The sequence below is a fragment of the Phasianus colchicus genome, chromosome 28 (genome assembly GCF_987193195.1).
Source record: "Phasianus colchicus chromosome 28, bPhaCol1.hap1.1, whole genome shotgun sequence".
In the NCBI taxonomy this organism is placed as follows: domain Eukaryota; kingdom Metazoa; phylum Chordata; class Aves; order Galliformes; family Phasianidae; genus Phasianus; species Phasianus colchicus.
Window position 1 is genome coordinate 672,650 of NC_143463.1, and position 19,717 is coordinate 692,366.

At 44.0% G+C, this 19,717-nt stretch overlaps 1 protein-coding gene across 3 annotated transcripts in view; it reads left to right on the plus strand.

The window, feature by feature from the left end:
- The first annotated feature begins 1,172 nt into the window (after window positions 1–1,172).
- Window positions 1,173–19,717, plus strand: part of FBN3 (fibrillin 3) — a 130,195-nt gene continuing 111,650 nt past the window's right edge. The window contains exons 1-2 of one of the 3 annotated variants that reach the window (XM_031610541.2): window positions 1,173–1,370; window positions 4,009–4,309. In XM_031610541.2, coding sequence (XP_031466401.2) covers window positions 4,140–4,309 — 170 coding nt within the window. In that variant the 5' untranslated portion in view covers window positions 1,173–1,370; window positions 4,009–4,139. Of the gene's footprint in view, window positions 1,371–2,332; window positions 3,218–4,008; window positions 4,310–7,764; window positions 8,978–19,717 lie in introns of those variants that run through there. The other 2 variants (XM_090125837.1, XM_090125838.1) reach the window with 2 other exon arrangements.

Here is a 19,717-nt window from a genome sequence, read left to right on the forward strand (position 1 = left end):
GCTCCATTATTGGCTGCTGGTGAAAATGAGGTCTGCCTTTTCCCTATAAGTCTCCACAAGTTTGTTGTTAATTAGGCTGAGCATCATTCTGACTTCTATAAAGCTAGCAGGGGGTTGATTAGGAAAATAGAAAAGAACAAAGACGGCAGTGAGGATGTTTCAAAGAGGGACAGGAGGAGAAGGACTGAATTTCCCTGTCAGCTTGGATTTGCCTCGGAATTTCTGCACCCCTGTGAAATGAGCGGTGTTTGAGCCCTCATCTGCTGCGTGTAAAAAGGTAACTGAGCTCTGAGCCACATGGCAGGACAACGTGGAAGCTTCCTCACGCGTGTGCCGTGCACAGCCTTTTGGGGTCCATTTGGTGCAGACTTATCTGAACACCTTTGACCTGACAAACAGCTTGATGTGAGGTTTCCGGGGAGACTTTGGCCATCCATGTGTGCGGACTGCACTTCCTTCTGATGGTGTGCAGCAGCACGGAGCAGAGACAGTTCAAAGAGGAGGAGGAACATGTGCATTGTATTTTCTGTATAAAGAAAAGACATCAGTAATGGTTCCTAAGCAAGAGACAGAGAAATTATTTTTGCACAGAGCCAAAGAGCAGAATTAGACTCAGATCTGACATTCAAACAAAGGTTGTTGTACATTTATTGTTTATTAACCTTGAGGAAGTGCTTGTAACTTCAAAGAATTTCTCTTTTGGAGCCAAGGTAAATTCTGAGTGTGAAGGTCCTAGGCTGTGTCATCAATCCTTCAAGCCCCCTCATTTTATATTAGCTGTGCAAGAGAACGATCAGCAAGAAAATTGTTTTACTTGAAACCTTTTTATTTTTTCTGCTCGCCTTAGCACACGATCGCTTTTCAAAAAAGAGATGAAGAACCAGTCCCAAATTGAAAAAGATTTTTTTTTCTTTTTTTTTTTAACAAACCTTTTGATGTGAAGTCACTGTTACTAATGCCCCTCTACCTCCTGCAGCTCCAGCCTAAATTTGGGACAAGGAGTCACTTCGTCCAGCTGAACTGAAAGCACTCACTAATTAAGTGAGCCAAGGAGCCTTGCGCTCACGAGGAACGGCTAGGTGATAACCACGTCTGCATGCAAACGCTAAATCCAACCTCCCCCCCCCCCCCCCAGCCCCTCCTTGAAGTTAAAAACTTTTGGCTCAAGAATGCGGTAGGGTTGTCCTCCTGCTACTCCCACTCCTCCTGCACCCCTTCCTCCGCCACAAGGCCCTCCCCCTGCTCAATTTGGATTAGGCTGTACCTTTTCTTCTCTCCTTCAAGGGTGAGGGTTTTATTCCCTTCTTTTCTGCCCAGATCTCCACTAAACAAAGGAGCTCTGGGCACATCACCAGTTCCAGGACGTAAAGGTATTTAAACAGTTTCAGACTAAATCCCGACCTGCATAGCTAAGATCTGATTTCTTTCTATCTGTAATCGCAATTCTTTGTTTGCCTAACTGTATTTTACGGTGTTTTGCACATTTTTGGGGGGCTTAATTTAATTTGCACACTCAAAGACATGGCTTTTTGAGATGCCTTTCCCGATTCCTTCCAAACTTGCAGCTAAGTTTTAAGTCTGATTTAGTGATTGATTCTCTCTTTGCTTTGTCAGGGCAAATTCTTACAAGTGGCGCTTGATGGAATTTCTCAGCGCTCAAAGGAACTTTTGAGCCTTTCTTAAAATTCTCTTTTGATGGTGTAAAATGACTTTTCCTTACTCTCAGTAAGGACTGTGTTAATGCTCTCATGGTATGTGCCTATGTATCGATCATTTGTCATGCTTCTCAGTTCTCTGTGAGGAAATGGAGTTCCTTCAGTTTAAGTTTCTGCATGAAAGCTGGAAACCTCTCGAAGTGTAAAAAATGTGGGTTTTTTTATGACTTCTTTTCCATGTGTGTGCCACCTATAGAGCTCTGGGAGAAAAGTAAACGCTCTCCCTTTTGTCCTGCGGAAGATAATCACATCCCAGCCTTCGGCGCAGGCATGTGCAGCAAGGCAGCAGCAGAGCTCGCAGGGCTGCTGCAGGAAGGGCCGTTTCTTTGTCTCTGCCTTTGCTCCCAGCCCTGCCTTTTCCTTCCTACTCCGTCTTTCTCATTCACTGCATTTGAAATATTAAGAGCCTGAAAAATGCATGCCTTCAAGAGTTAAACTCCCAGCTAGAACATTGCTCTGAAGCTGGGAGTGTTTATTATATTATTATTACTGTTATTTTGGGTATTCTTTTGTTAGTTTTTGGTTGGTTGGTTGTTGTTTGTTTTTTTTGTTTGTTTGTTTTGCTTTGTTTTTTTTTTTTGTTTTTGTTTTTGTTTTTGTTTTTTGTTTTTTTTGTTCAGGCTCATTCTGGGCTGTGCCTGCTGTGGGACTGGGCTGGAGCAGGAACGGGCTGCTGTGGGACGGCTGGGGGGGCGGGCAGGGGGAGTTGAGGGGCCCCGTCTCTCCCAGATATTTCCACTCTGGGTGGAGAAGGGAGGCCGGTGGGACCCCTCCCTGGAGAAGCACACGTCGGAATCCGGAGGGGAGAGCTGGGACCCCGGCCCCGGAGCGTGGGGGTGGGAAACGGAGGAGCTGAGCGCTCATTTGGACGTGCCAGCGCGGGGCCGGGAGATGTGGGGAATGGGAGGGGCAGCGCGGGATGGGGGAGGAATACGAAGGCGAAGGATCGGGGGTGCAGTCTGGGGATCTGCGGTGCGCTCCGCTCAGCCCCGCGCCTCTCTTTGCTCGCCCCGACCCCGCCTCGCCGCCCCGACCGCTCCTCGCGGCTCGGCCCGGGCCGTGCTCACGGCGCTCAGGCGGCCCCGAGGCCCGACAGCGGTCCTCCGGGGGCTGAGCCGTGCCGGGAGCTGCGCCCCAGACCATAGGGCGTTCTCCTGTGCTCTCAGTGCCGCATCAGACTCGGATGACGGCAAGGACTGAAACAGAGCTGCTCCAGAGACCGCTGTGCCTCATGAACTCAGTGCCCCCTGGCAGGAGGTGACCTCTGCCCGCCCCTCGGGGCACAGTCCCCAGCACTGCTCTGCTGGCCCAGGGCGGCGTCCTCAGCTGCCCACAGGACCTCGTGCCTCCCCACATCGCTGCACCCCACAGGAGGAAGCATGGTTCTGGTCATCAGGACCGCTCCACACAGGCTTGCACGGGGCAGAAAATCTCATGGGGCTGCTTTGGTGCGATTCAGGGCAAAACCCTGGCGCTGGGCCCTGCCCGATGTGCGTGCTCAGGTGAGGCCTGTAGCCCAGAAGAGCTGGCCCTGCTGTTCTCACCCCAAGGTGTGTTGGCAGCCATGGGCTTTGCCCCTACACACCTCCCAGCACGCCCAGCCCACCGCCTTTTTCTCTGTCCCTTCACCGTCATGGAAACCAGGCTTAGCTTAATGCACTGTCTTCATCCTCTAGCCTCAGACAACAATATTACATCCCCCTCCAGCCTTCAGTGAGGCTTTTGCCTACCTCAGCACTGACATACGTGCCCCTCTGATGTGTTTCCACCATTCGCTCTGACTGCTCAAAATACCAAGTATCTGGAGGTTTTTTTCAAGCAACTGATCTTTATTCCATGCCCTGGCCTGGCTAGAATACAATATAGTGGGGCCTGAGAAGTTGATCCCTGGTCTCTTCTTGCTTCATAGCTTTGCATCTCTTATTGCTCCTCTGAACTTAGCTACCGTGCCAAATTCAGTAGCATAACCTGATACCAGGGGATTCCAGGGCAGGTGCTCTGTGGTCACTCTTCATTTCCCTACCAGAAGGGCATGAAAATGGATGCAAGGGCAGAATCATGAACCTTAGAGATCATTTGGTTCCTACCTCTTGGGAAAGGAGGGCTTTGGCAATGATACGGTGGGAAATGACATTGTAAGCATGTTGGCTGCATGTACAAGGAGCCACACTCAGTGTGACTGTATGACTTCACTGTATTAACTCTGGGGAGGGGCAGCCTGGGGTGAATTTTAAAAATGTGGAAGCTCTTGAGAACACTTGTTTGTTTCTCTTTCTTCTGTCTTTGATTCTAGAAAGCGAACGGCAGGAAGGCACCTTGGCATTTAAGGGCTGCTGCCAAAATCCATTCTCCACCAAGGCAGCAGGGACTCTCCAGCTGGAAGAAGATTTCAGGGCAGCCAGGAACCGTGGAATCCGTGCCATCATGGGGGTATTGTGGCTGGCCAGGTTCATGCTGGGATGTACAGCAGTTTTGTATGTGGAACAAGCCCAGGGTCAATATGAAGGGGACTTGCAGACAGACAGATTTGCAGGCTATGAGGAAAGACAGCCAGCAAACAGAGTGAGAAGAAGAGGCCAAGACACTTTACGAGGGTACGTTTAATGTTCATTTCTATTTTATAAAGCAGAACTTGGTTTATTATTATAGCACATAGTAACATGCCTACAGAATTGCTTTTCTGCCCTTTCCTTGCGCTCAGGAAGGAATCTGCTTTGCAGACAGTGTAGGAGGACAGCTCTTGCCACGGGGAATAGCAAAGCAGGCAGAGAACCCAGGCTGCTGTGTGAATAGAGTGCTGTGCACTGAGCTCTTCTGCTTTGATCAGGGGGTCACAGCAATTTTGGGCTCATGCATGAGTACTGGGAGGAGTCATCAACATCTTGCCTGCAGGTGGGAGGAGTATTGGACATTTACCTGGAGGGATGGCTCTGGCTGGTCTTTCTGTCACCAGTGAGGATGTTGTTGACTGGGTGTGTGACCTCTGTCATGCTGCCAATTGATGTGGGCTATACTGTTGGCTGCTTTTACATTGATAGTTGTTCTCTCTATCATTGCTAATGGGCAAGGGTACACACTAAGTTATCTGTTGTGAAGTAAAGTTGGGGCTTGTGGCCCCACCTGTAAAAAAAATGGGTGTGAGAGCTGGATCCGTGAGGATTTTCCACTTGAGGAGGGAGACAGGGCTCAGCTAAAGAATACTCAAGCTTGTGCTGGAGCTCAGCTGTATTTGCTTGCTCTCAAGATGGTTCCTGGCTCTAGAATTGATTCTGGGTTATTTTAAGTCTGCCTGGCTGTAGTTCTTGGAAAGCGTTTCTGTGTTAGTGGGCAGAAACAGAGCAGAACGTGATACACGCGCAAAGTTTGGAGGGTGCCAGAGTCCTCCAGAACTTGCTGGGAAATTCTTATTGAATGGGTTGGAGCGCCATGCTTTCAGCCCAGACAATCAAACGTACATGTTTGGGCTGGAGCTGGAACCCAGAGCTTGGCAGTGGAGCTGCAACAGGCAGGGCCACGGTGCTTGCAGCATTTGCTCATGGAATTCAAAAGTGCATGGCCACTTGCTTCTGCTGTGGTGGATTTGGAAATGATGTACAACAGCTCTTCTAGGGGTTTGGTCTTCTCAAAACTAGATACCAAAAGTGGCCATTAGCTCCCTCATAGAGCAGGGCTACCCTGTGTCTCCCCAATAAAATCTGAAAGGACCTTTACTGTGATTCTTTCAGATATCTTTGAGTCCATTCAGATAAAACATTCCAAATCTTTATGATTGAAGGGATGGAGGACATTTCTTGCAAAGGATAAGATGACAGTCTGCCAGATCAGAGACTGTGGCTACCCAGGGCTAGAGGTGATCACAATTTTCATAATGCAGATAGAAAGAAATGGAGTTAGTTCATGTGTTCATTAATTATCCTATCATGTGTAGCCCTGTGAGAAACAAGGAAGAGCAGAGCACAGAAGTGATATTTGCATTCCTCACAGGATCTCAGGGAAGGTCACTAGAAGCCAGTGATCTTATGAAACTCAGGGACTTAGGTAACCAGACACTGTTTTCAAAAATGACTTACAGCTTGAATTCTCCTAACTTTCAGTGGGCCTGAAGCATACAAATGCCATATGCTTTAAAAAATGGAGCCTGAGTTCCCAAGTTAAAAATGACTTCTGAAAACTTTTCTCTGAAGCCTCAGACATTGGTTGGCCAACACTGAAGTAAAGCAATACTAAATTATCTGTTGTGTAAGCAACTGAAGGCCACACAGTAAGTTTGAGGCAGGATCAGGAACAGGCCTGGCTCCAAATCCCCTGCTGAGAGCTAAGGACCACACCACTGGTTCTTTGGTTTTCCCTCTGCTTTCCTAATGTCCTCTGAAGCAATTGCTGTAGGAAGAGAAAAACTCCACTGGGGAACGTGCAAGATCTGTTTAAAGACATCTCAGCAAATGTACGTTAGACGGAGATTCATTGTTTCTTGGCCCTTGGGAGGACAGTTTGTTGTTGAGAGAATGATGGTGGGCAATGCAGGGAGCACTGCCAAAGCACAGTAGCTGGGCTCGTGCCTCGGGCACTTCCCATGCTCTGTGTCTAGTGACCCTGAGAGTATCCCGTGTTCTGAGAGAGATACACCAATTTCAGTTCAGCCTTCATTTGAGATATCTTTGTTTCTAAGACTCTTTAATTCTGAGACTTTCAGAATTAAAATACAATGAAGCTGAACTGCATTACATAGAGTTCAGCTGGTGGCTTCCCTTTCTCAGCCTGATGATTGTGTAAGACCTGGGCTGCCAACCCAGCCTGGTTGCTCTCTATTTTTGGTGACAGCGTTCAAAAATTTGTAGACCAGTACTGAATGGAAGGAAAGAGGCAAAAAGATTTTGTGGGTCTTTGGTCAGATCTAATGATGATGGTACAGTACATAGTCCTGAGTTCTTCTTCCTCTTCTCTTTTGTAGAAGCCTTCTACTTGAGCCTTCAGAATTGTCCGTATCCTTGACTTCTTACTCATTGAAAGAATTCATTTTGTCAATGCAAGTTAATAAAATCTATTTTCCTTTTATACGTATGCTTGATATCTCCTATCCTGCCAGATCTTAAAAGCTTTTTATAATATTAACATGCCATGAACAGATCATTTTGTGTATGACAGAAAGTGTTTTTGCTCCCAAAGTGGAATATGGCAGACAAATGTATGCATGAGAGAACTTAAAGCAACCTACTTCAGCAAACTAGAGCTGGTTCTTCCATCCCTGAATGTGTTTAAAAAACATCTGGATGTGGTGCTCAGAGATGTGATTTAGCAGAGGATTGTTAGATTTAGGGAAGTATGGTTAGGCTGACATTGGACTTGACGATCTTGAAGGTCTTTTCCAACCTGAGCAATTTTATGATTCTATGATTCTCTGATACTTATTCTACCAATTAATCCATTGTGCCCCTCTTTTTGTCCTGAGTGAATGGAACTATGGATTTTCTCCATCTCTACATTTTGTTTGATTTAAATTTGGGCAGGAGATTAGGATCGAACCTGAATTGGACAAAGAATTGTGACCCAGGTGTCTTCCACTTATTTCCAACTTGCCATATGGGGAATGCTTACCAGTTCTGGAGGAATCAAATAAGCAAGCATGTTTGGTGTTTCTTCCTGCTGCTGCACGTAGAACACATTCCTACGAGTAATTCCCTGTGGGTTTCCCAGGAAAGCCTTGTGTAAACCCAAGCAGCACTGGATATCTGCTCTGCTTTGGTGCCCAGTGGCTTTATATGAAGCCATCATCAATTAGTATGTAGGTCACTTCAAAAGTAACACCTCCTATTTATTTCCATTGAAACAAGATACAGAGAGCACAAAAACACCGTTTGATAGAGCAAATACTCAGCTACAAAACACTATTTTGCAGCACAGTCAGCACCATTAGCTGTGCATTTTCACCAGCAATGAACAAGAGCTGCATGCCGTGCTTGTACAAATCTGCACCAGTGGAGGTGACCCACTGCTGCTGTCGCCACTGCTGAAATGCAGGATTGTGTGTGGTTCTATTAGAAAATGGTGCTGTTTCCTTCCCAATCTTCTTTAATAAGGGGAAAGTATTAAACAAATGCAAAGAACAGAATAAATGCAAGTAAACAAGTGCATTATTCACCAATGCCTTTACAAATAGCAAATAATGAAATAATGTGGAGCAATAAATCGCAGCCAAAGCTGTGATTTAATCTGTCCTTAAACCCATTAAAGTGGAGGCAATTTAGAATTAGTGTCTCCTGAAAGGAACAGCACTGACAAATCCATTTGTGAAGTAGGATTTGAATAGGATTATTAGTTTAATGAACTACTGAACAGTTTCCAAGAGCAAGAATGTGTTTAACAAAGAGGAAAGAAAAGATGATTAGTCTGCAGCCAGCTGAGCTGTTTGCTGGCAGTGTGATTTCCTGTAAGTTCATGGCTGCCTGTTTTTTTCAAGCCTGAATAAAGGCTCAGCTATAGCTTGACTTTAAACAAAACTAATTATGTCAAGCCCATTAATTAGGAAATGGCCACTGCAATTGAGAAGATGGATGAAGACGGAATGCTTCAGAAAGAAGGACATGCATTGTATCTCTTCTATTGCTCTGATTTATGCAAAAAGACAGAGAAGCATTTCAGTGAGTTGTGGGGAATAGAGAGGAAGGACACTGTGACTGCAGAAGATGGGAGGAATTGATGGGGTGTGGATAAGCTAAATTCTCCGCTCACCCCAGCTTTGAAGCTCAAGTACAGTGTTTGTGGGGGGAGCTACAGGCTGTGATTCTGTGATGTGGCAGCCACTTAAATTTATGTTGACACTGTGATGATGTTTAATGTCAGAGGGAGTTGGGCGCAGTGTAGACCAGCTTCACTGCTTTTCCAATTCACTGAGATGTGCACAGAGCAGGTGATTTTCAGCAGCACTTCAATCTGACTTGATCCCTAACACTGCAGTTCCACAAGATCTTAGTACAGTAATTATGAGCTGTTATCAGCTCTCTTGTCCTTGCATAATGGGATCTCACCATCACACCGCTCCCTCTTTTGCATTACTGTTGCCATTGCTTTCCTAATCTGTGTTGCTGCTGGAATGCTTATGGAGAAGATGATGCCCAACTGGAGTGAGCAGCCAGAGATGAGCAGAACACATGGCTGTCCCGTTCAGAGGCAAAACCAGTCTGCATCAACCTGGAGTCCTGGTAGGAGCAGAGCACAGTGAAACCACAGCCAAGTCCCATGTGTCTTGTGGCATCTGCAGTTCTGTAAGTGGGGATTATTAACTCTCCTATTTACTCAGCAAAAATATCAGTCCGTATACAGATACCCTGTGTGACGAACACCAGGATTGATTTTTTTTACCAGAATCAACTGTCATTTTTTCCCCGCTGATACTTCAGGTTTATTAGAAACAAGCCTTTATAAAGAGCTGGTCCTTGAAAAAAGCAACTTGTTTGTGTGTCTCGTGATTATGGGCCTGATTCTGCCTTTGGTAAGGTTTAGGATAATACTTTCATTGATTTTATGAAAAGGAATTTGGCTTAAATGGGAGTCAGCAAATCTTTCCTGTGCCATTACCATCCCAGTCCTAGTGTAAGTTTGTGAGCTGTTGTCCCAGAGTCCCAGAGTCCTTTAAATGTAGAAGCTCAACTTTGAGTCTTTATTAAGGAAAAAAATATATATTGACCTCAAAGTGGTAGAAAATTCCCTTGAAAGTGAATTCCTGTTTTGAGCAGGAATCATGATTACTGAGAAGCACTGAAAGCTAAAATGTCCCATTTCTGAATTTTACAGTTTATGCAGTCAGACTCCCACTTACTGAGTGTGTGTGTTGTTTCTGATAAAAACCCCGAACCAGAGTGATAGAAACACTTCATTAAGTAGATTTGTGGGATATTTAACCAACTTCAACAAAAGAAACTACATGCATGTATGCAAAGAGTTGTTGTTTGAAAGAAGCTGTGTTGCTTATGGTTGTCCACACATCAAGTATGGTTTTCCTTACAAGCCCCTGAATTGCATGTCCATGCAAAGGACTCTCCATCTTCGAGGAGGCAGCTTTGGGGCATCTCCATGTAGCAACAAGGAAGAACATGGCAGGGAAGAGCATGGCCAAATTCTAGCAAAGTTTTCTTGCTTTCTGCCATTGTACTCCTGCGCTGGGCAGGACGTAAATCTCTCAGCTCCAAAGCCTGATAAAAATGAGTTTAAGATGGCAATACATCAGCTGTGTGGCACCTCAATAAAAGTGTGGCTGGAGCTTCTTTCACTGAGCTCCACTCGCTCCTTGAGAACATCTTGACAGCATTCAGATCCTTATACTCTACGCATGTAAACCTTCATATTTAGTCATGAAGCCGAAAGAGAAATACTGCAACCAACAGAAGGAACAGTGTTAAGGCAACAGCTTCTGATTTAGGATTCTCATTCCTAAATTTTCTTTATGTGTTGATTTATGTTTTGAAACGGTTTATCTTGAGCTTCTGTCCAAGGCTGTTTGCTCTTGTTATTGGCAGGAAACATTAAGGCAAGTATTGGCATGGTAAAAGATTGTCTGGCATAAAGTGTAGCATATATAGGGTCTTGTTTGGAATTTTTAAGAAATGGATGTGAAGTTTGATTTATTTCAGAATGTGAAAGAAAAAAAAAGGATGGGAGAGTCAGTAACGCTGCTTTCCAAATTAAAGTGTTGTACAGTTCCTGGAAATCAGTTGCACTTTCAGTCTCTTTCAAAGGAAAGTCTACTCTGTGGTTTCTTGCCAACATAGAGAACTTAAGCAAATTTGCACAAATAAGAGCAGACTTCCCTACCATCATTCATACAAAATGCTTGAAGATCTGAATAAAGGGAAAAAACAAAATTACTGACAAAGAAAAGATATATAATGAAAGATGTAGGAGACACACATTGCAAAAAAAAAGGTTGTTAACATTATTGGTCTTGAAGTTGCCACTAACTGTAGATGTATATAGTCTTGTGAAAGCAAGGCTTTCTTTGCATTTTTCTTGTTTTCCTTTTTATGAAACTGAAAAACAATGGGAGAATCTTGGATCTTGTGGCTCATTGTGCTGAAAATTATGGGAACTAAACTCCCAGCATACAGTAATTAACCACTAATGCCCTTTATGTAAATGAGATGACTAAGTTTCTTTTTTTTTTAGACGTCAGAACATTTATGTCAAAACAGAGAGGCCAACAGACAAAGGAAAGTTTTGACAACTTGAAATAAGTCATTAAAAATGTAAAATCATTAATTTTGGCTTTCAAATTGACAACAGAGCTAACTCATTAAAGAAAAAAATGAGACACGGGGTTTTTTGATAGGAGAGGAGGACTAATTTTTGATGTAATTACTGTCATGAGCAAAATAAAACTTGTGTTCTCTAGTTAAGTAAGGTAAAAAGGAAACAAATGAAACGAGGCTTAGAGACATCTGTATGTAATCTTTAAAGCAATGTATTTCAAGTGGGCTGTTCCCAAAGCAATAGGAGCTGCCCTCCTAATTAGTTTGAAATTCAAAATTCAAAGTTGAAAACTGCCTTGAGAGCAGAGCAGTTCTGGCACACAGTTTAAAGGCCCACTCAAGCCTTTTCGGGCAGAGCCCATCATAAATTTGAATTAACTTTTTTATTCAGCCAAATCAATTTAATGTCTGGGAATGATGAACGGGGGAATTTAATTTTTTTCTACTGCGCTAGGAATATAAACATACACTGACAGGATGAGATGTACTGATTTTAAAATCTCAGAGAAGGCTGTGATTGGAAGCAAGAAATCCCATCTCACCCTTCAGAAGATACCTTTTAGAGTTCACCCAAGAAAGCATCTCTGGAATCACAGCGCTTCCTTCAATTTATAAATTACTTTTGAAGGCAAAGAATTTTCTGATAAATGTTTTGTTGCTGCATTTTAATGCTGTTTCAATTTCAACCCAAAGATAATTAAATATGTATTAAAAAGTGTAAGAGTGGAAGAGTGGGAAAAAAAAGTTAATTTCTCACCATTTTTTAATATAATAATGAAAACAGTAAACATGAATATTTTTATTTTAAGCTACATAATTGCTTACTTAAAAGGTATATATTCTGATAGTGTGTGCTTCCTAATTTAAGCATCAAGGCTATGTTTAATCATCCATTCTCTAGGAAAAATAACTAAAACATAAAAACATACATTAAAATAATTGTTTAAATTAATACTTCCTCTTGTTAACTAAAATAACCAAGAAAAATACAGTCTCTCTTCACTTAAATCAATGTTTCTTGGTGACAGCACATCCTTGGTTCTGAGAGGAGGAGCAGTGATGCATGCTTGTTCCTCTTCGTAGAGCGCCTATTTCCTTAAAGATGTCTGCTGTTGAGAATCAAAGTACAAGGGATAATTTCATTTGCCCAAAGAACTTTCCATGGCTCTTTATATTTGCTCTGCTGTTTGGCACTATGTTCCATCCCCATTTCTCCTCTAAAATTTCTTCGACATACCCTTCCCAGATTACTCTACATCCTCTCTCACCTTTTTTAATTCATTGAATCTCCTGGCTCCTCTCTTCTATCCTTTGCTCAAAGAATAAATTCTCCTCAAAAGAAGCTGCAACACAGACAAGCCATTCGCTTCCAATCTCTATCGTGGTCATTTTAAGCAGATACCATCATTTCTGTGTTGCTCAACAAACAAGAGGTTGGTCCCATCCCAGGACTAAGTGACTGTGCTGTCACCTCTGAGCAATCTCCAGTTCTGTTGCTAGAGTATTTGGCAGCTGAATTCAGGTGCTTGAAAGTTTCAGTTCTCTTTGTGGATTTAATGTTGAGATATTCCAAGTACCAGCTGGGTCTGGGCTCAAGCAGAGGGCAGGCTGGTATTGTTAAGGAGCACAGATGAGGGAAGTGCTCAGTGATAGCACTAGAGTTTGCTCAGGAGGAAGTCGTGTGCCAGTTCACAACCACTTTTTGGAGGTAGGATTGAGGTTTTTGGAACTGAAGTAAGGGGACCTCCAGGGGCCAGAGAGAGTAACGGTCTCCAGCAGGAATATGAGGGAATCATAAGTCTGGGATTTCAGTAGCTCAGATTTAAATAGTTCTGTTGTCACAGATGAGCATCTCCTTCTTGGGCAGGTCCCACACAGGGTCAGCTACCTGCTTTTTGTGTCTTGGTCCATGCATGTCACCCCAGGGCAGAGAACTTTGCTGACTGTGCCAGACAGCATGAAGCAGCCCCATCCTGGGCTCATCTCATTGACACAGTGGTGGTCTCAGTTTGGGTATTCCTGATAGCCACAGGAAAGTGATCTGTAGCTCTGCTCAGTAAGCAACTTCAGTATGTTCTGAATTGTCACTACTTTCATGCCTACAGTCTTACCCAGCAGAATAAATGCTCTTTCAAAGTGCATAACTTGTGCTGATGTTAACAAAAAGACTAAAGGTGCATTTCTGCACCTTTAAAACTGGTTTCTTAGTACCAAATATGAGTGACATCACTGGGACAAACTTACTCCTAAAAGCTAAGTATAGGATATGCTGTTTTGGAGAACAAGAGAATGATTTCTCTGGTAGGAGCAGTTAAGCACCTGTAGTCACTATCCTTACATTAAATGGGGTTGCCTGGTATATTTCTTCTTCTGTGTATTTGTTGATGATAAAGACATCTGGCTTCTCTAGTCGCATTGCTCTTCTTTTTAGTTTGCTAATTACTTATCAAACTGTCCATCACAAGAACATGCATAGACTAGACTTGGGATAATATTCAGTGAATGTACAGATAGCCCACTCCTAGACTTACAAAACAGTAAACCACTAGAAGTACTTACAATGTATATGAGGGGTTGGGTAAGTCAAGAACTCCGCTCAAGATCCCTAGCTGTGCTTTAGGCCAGAGATCCAAATGTCAGCACAGTTTCAGGTTTATTCTTGCCCCATTACACAATCCCAAATCCCTGTAGATGGAGAGATACACAGACAAAAACCACTATCACATTTGGCAGTAATTATTGTCCCCCTAGTGATCTCCACTGCCTGCAGTGGTGTTCCCACTTATTGTGTGAGATGATCCCTGGGGCCCAACAAAGAATCAGGCTAAGATCAATACCAGAAAGAATTCTGAATCATAGGGAAGATTTCCTATGATTCAGTGGAGAGGCAAGATCATCTTCCTTGGAAAAGCCACAAGCTTCAATCTTACACAACTAGAGAACGCAGTAATGGTATTGATGCAAATTCCTCTTATTTGACTTTGCGCAGGCATGAACTCCATGACAAGAAAATAAGTTGCAAGGACAAATACTCTAAAAAGAGTTTCCATATCTCATATGTAAAATAGATGATCTGTGGAGAGCAGATGCCCTTTCTTTCTGCAATATCAAATAAATATTTACCAGCTTGGAATTAGCTAAATTCTCACTGAGCTGCTGAATTTACAGCAAAGAGTAACTCAAAATGGTTTGTGGATATCTAGGGTAGTCTTTGTGCCAATGTCCATTCCTAAAACTGAACAAACAGAAGTTTTGAGAATTGTCCAAATCTGTTTCCAAGTGGTTTGATTTCACCATAAATATTTCTTAAATGAATTTTGAAAGACAAATAAAAACTAAATGTAACACCTAAGAAGGGCAGCAGCTATTTATTCATCCCATATAAGATGTCAGAATTGTTCCACCCCAAAGTGGATGCATTGTGGAGCAGAAGAGAGATTTTATAGCCTGTTGGGATACCCAGAAAACGCCAAGAGAAGAGGTGAAGGAAAACTAAGGAGTCTGGGCAAGCTTGATGGACTTCTAAATGAAGTTGTGGTGCTAACCACAAGATAACAAGGTGTTAAGAGGAGTCTAAAGAAGTTCAAAGAATAGACATTTGCCAATTATTGCATACATAGAAATTAAATCTATCTTAGGACATCCTTGACTGAAAATGTAGAATTGAGGGCCATTCTGGGGGAAATAATTTCTTATGTTTATATTGTTCTATATGCATCCATTTTTGGTCACTGCTTGAGAAAATGTACTATATATGGACCACAGACAGATGCCATATGACTGTATTTACAAATAGACATTGGTTGTATGTTGTGAAATTAAACTGCTGTTTAGCAGTCTTTCTAAGGAGCTGATAAGCAAAGTCTGGGGACTGATAGGTGCAATGTTGTTCTGAATTCATCTCAGAGATCTGTTCCATGAATACTTACAAGAGTTTTCTCGGATCACTAGCATCCAAGATAAATAGGCTCAGAGTGCCATGGAGGTTGGCGGATGTGATTGCCAGGCCACTGTCCATCATTTTTTGGCAGTCCTGGCTAACTGGGGATGTCCCGGTGGATTGGAAACTGGCAAATGTGACGCCCATCTTCAAAAAGGGCCGGAAAGATGATCCTGGTAGCTACAGGCCTATCAGTCTCACCTCGGTGCCTGGGAAGGTCATGGAACGAATAATCTCGGGAACCATCATGGACCAATTAAAGGTCAGCCAGGGGATCAGGCCCAGTCAGCATGGGTTTATGAATGGTAGATCCTGTCTGACAAACCTGGTTTCATTCTATGACAAAGTGACCCGCTTAGAGGATGAGGGTCAGGCTCTTGATGTGGTCTACCTGGACTTCAGACACTGTCACCCATAACATTCTTGTGGAGAAGCTGGCTGCCCGTGGTCTGGCTGGGTGTACGCTCTGCTGGGTGAAGCACTGGCTGGATGGCCGGGCGCAAAGAGTCGTGGTCAATGGAGTTGAATCTAGTTGGTGGCCAGTCACGAGCGGTGTCCCCCAAGGCTCAGTACTGGGGCCGCTTCTGTTTAACATCTTCATTGATGCTCTTGATGAGGGGATTGAGTGCACCCTCAGTAAGTCTGCAGGTGACACCAAGCTGGGAGGGAGTGTTGATCTGCCAGAGGGGAGAAGGGCACTGCAGAGGGATCTGGACAGACTGGATCAATGGGCCAAGGTTAACGGCATGAGTTTCAGTAGGGCCAAGTGTGGGGTCCTCCATTTTGGTCACAACAACCCCAGGCAACCCTACAGGTTTGGGGAGGTGTGGCTGGAGAGCCGCCTGACGGAAAGGGACCTTGGTGTTCTGACAGACAGTCGGCTGAACAGTGTGCCCTGGTGGCCAGGAAGGCCAATGGCATCCTGGCTTGGATGAGGAATGGTGTGGTGAGCAGGACCAGGGAAGTCATCCTGCCCCTGTACTCGGCATTGGTGAGGCCTCACCTTGAGTAATGTGTTCAGTTTTGGGCACCTCAGTACAGAAAAGACGTGGAGGTACTGGAGCAGGTCCAGAGAAGGGCAATGAGGCTAGTGAAGGGCTTGGAAAATCAGCCCTATGAGGGGAGGCTGAGGGAGCTGGGGCTGTTTAGTCTGGGGAAGAGGTGGCTGACGGGAGACCTTATTACTCTCTTCCAGTACCTGAAAGGTGCTTACTGTGAGAGCGGGGTAGGTGTCTTCTCACTGGTGACAGGTGACAAGACGAGGGGAAATGGCCTCAGGTTGTGCCAAGGTAAGTTTAGGTTGGACATTAGGAAACACTTCTTTACAGAAAGGGTGGTTAAACATTGGAATAGGCTCCCCAGGGAGGTGGTTGAGTCACCGTCCCTGGATGTGTTTAAGAGCCGTTCGGATGTGGTGCTTGGAGATATGATTTAGCAGAGGGTTGTTAGAGTTAGGGTACTGTGGTTAGGCTGCGGTTGGACCTGATGATCCTTGAGGTCCCTTCCAACCTGAGTAATTCTATGATTCTGAGTGAGAGTTCAAGATGCAGACAGATCACTAAAAAGTCTTCTTCCACACTGGGCAGAGGCAGTCATTCTGAAAAGAAACTGGGAACTGGAGGCCTTTCAGGGCTATGTTTAGTGCATGGAAACAAGGAAATAGCTGAGCAGTTTGCAAGGACAGCTGTAAGCAGTCACAAAGGTCATCAGCTTCGAGTCCAAGGAGGCCTCCCTCCACATTCCCCTTATCCCTCTGGAACAGTATTCCACATTTGGCCACAGCATTACCTAGAGGAGAGGGGAATAGTTTCCCTGGACCTGCTGTCTGTTCTCCTCCTAATCTGTCCCAGGATGTCCGCCGCTTCTGTTGTGGATTTCTCATAGGATCGATCTGTTCAGCAGGAGGAATGCGTGAGCAGGTTAACCATGTAGAACTTCTTCCATTGCTGCCCCTGGAGACCCACTGTGTGAGTAGGTGCTGTCTCAAAATGCAAGTAGTATGTTCCCCAGGAGACAGTTGATAGAGTTTAGTGCCTGCACAGTTCTGCTTAAGAATGATGTTGAACTAAACTTTCACTGATGTATCTGATCAGGGATAGATGGTCTGAACACAGTTTACTTTGCATTGGTAATGAACCCTTATGAGCACTTTTAATCTGTGGGCAGTCAGCACGTGCTAAGGTGCAATGCCAAGTTCATTTAACTGTCCCAGGAAGCTTGTATACAGGGGCATGTGTGTATGCTGTGAAACATCTAGAAAAACATCTCTCCACCTCCTCTCTTCCTGCAGTCACACCCTTCAGGTTCTAGGCCTACATTTGGTTGCATTCTTGTGACCACATTCCATGCTACCCATTTAGTATCATGAGGAAATCTTTTACCTCTTGGTCATTATATTTGTGGTTTGATAGTTAAGTTGTGCAGCTCCTCAGTCTGAGATCATTAAACTTGCAAGAGATGTAAAGTATTGCTGTCTCTGTCCCCACCAGGAGACTCAAAGTAGTGCAGAAAGTCATTGCTCAGCACAGCATATCTTGGCTGGACCATTTAGTTCAGACTCTTTTTCACTGAACAGGGAATAATCTTGGAAAGTAGTTCTCAGGAGGCTGCCACAGCACTGAGGATCTGTTGATCTGTTTCCACCCAGCAGGAAAAAGATTTAGGCTGTGTCAGGGAGGGAAATGATTCATGGCCTGACCTTGGAAAGCTGAATGCATTTGTTTCTTCAGTTACATTATGGATCTGGAGAACAACTTCTGTTCAGCTTTATCTTAAGTTCATATCCTCCTGTTTGGAGAGCTCTTAAGTCAGTCGTCTTTGAAGACTGTCTTTTAGAGCTATTTAAAAATGATGATAGTGAGCCAAGCACTGTGGCAAACAAGACAGAGTGACCAATATCCTTTTTTCCTGTGAAGGTCCTGTGATCTGGAGAGGGTAAAGAACAAATGAAATCATTCAGAGTGGATGGATATAGCTCTGCAGCTACATGGGAAGGTGTTAGGATTAAATGTATATATACTGCAGAGATTCTGCTTTAATTTGTCCATAACCATATTCCTGGGAGATTTTGGCTTCAATAGGAGCCCTGTGCAATTGCGCTTTTGGAAATGCAGCATCACTTTTGGTGGTACCCCAGGGTATACCATGGAGATGTTACTGGTAATGCAACAGTCAGTGAGTGCAGGGCAGATAACAAGTCTTTCACAACCATTTACAGTGGTTTACATTATCATTTGTTTTCCTGGAAAGATGGTGAGGCCATCAAGGAGAATGTTTGAGCAGCAGGGAACAATCCATGTGCAGACCAGAGCAGCTTTGAGAATTACCCCAGCCCTGGCAGTCCACCAATTTTCATTCACTTCTGTCTTCCTCTAATTTAAGGAATGGAAATACCACTTCTGAAAGCCAGCAACAACGTGAGGCACACTGATTACCCATGACAAGGGAGACAAATGCTGGGCTGCTGTGCCTGCTGTCTGGAAAGCACACATTGCATGTAGTCAAGGCTTCATTAGCTTTGGGTCTTACTGGGTGGCAGAAGTGCTACTCGCAGGACATTGCACAAAGCAGTCCTTCCATTACAGTGCAGGGCCTTCTGAAGAAGACAGACTTCACACTGGGTATTCTTTCTCCTAAGGCTGAAGGAGTGTGCAAAGATCTGCATGCATCCATGTGTGTTAAGAACATAGCTGTGGGTTAAGCAGGAAGTTCAGGGTAGCTGTACTTAGTTTTTGGCTAGATTTGAGTCTGCAAAACATTCTTAGCCCAAACTTCACATGCTGTGCTGTCTGCCCTCTTCTACCTTTAACAATGAATACAGTTCTCCTGGGGTCACACTAGGCATCTGACAATAATTGGCAAACTGAGCCCTTTTTGCCTGCTTGCATCACTAGTAGGTAACAATTCAGTGCTCTAGGCTGTAGTTCTCAGGCTGTAAACAGGAACAGCCTCACGCCACTTGTGTTCTGTCCCCACTAGCAAATTGGCATCCTGAGCCTGTGGACATTTTTGTGGTGTAAACTGTCTCCCAGTGCTTGCTCATGCTTCTGTGCTTGCTTTCCCAGTTCTCAGATGTAGTCACTGCCGGCAGGCAGGACTTGGTGCCATCAGTTGAAATTCATGCTTATCTCTGTAATCCTATTGTTTATTTAAAGTGAACAAAGAAGATACTATGGCCAGCATTGCTCTTCCCTCTGTCCTTTCTTAGCATCATCCTTTAATCCATATTAATTTTCATTAAAATAATTCTCTTTAACATCTTTTTAGCCTTTTCTTTGTCTGCACAGGCTCTGTTACTTCCATGGCTCTAATACCCAAAGGAAAAGTCACAAGGCTATTGGCACTATAGCCAGTATAGTTATGTCTCTCCAGGACTGCATCATGTCTGGATAAGACCCCCTTGCTACTATTAGCTACCAGAGATAAAGCTGAAATGAGGAAAGCTAAAAAAATCTCTTCATTCTTAATTTAGGACTCTAAAATATCTGTGGGTTTCAATTACCAGCTATAATAAGAATGTTGTGTACAAATTTGCTGAACTTGAATGAATTTTCCTCTAGCTTTCACCTTCTTGTTAGTTGAAGCACTTCACTATGAGCGGTGGTTGCTGTCATCTGAACAAGTAAATGAGATGCTTTTTATTTATACCCTCTCGCTGAGGAGGACGTGTATTGCCAGCTTGTGTTTTCCAGGATCAAGATAACTGCTATTCCTTTCAACATGCATTTTTTTTTGTCACAACTTTGCTGATGGAGTTACTTTTTCCTATAAAACACAATGCTCCTTACTGAGGTCTTGCTTTGGAATCCAATTTCATTCTC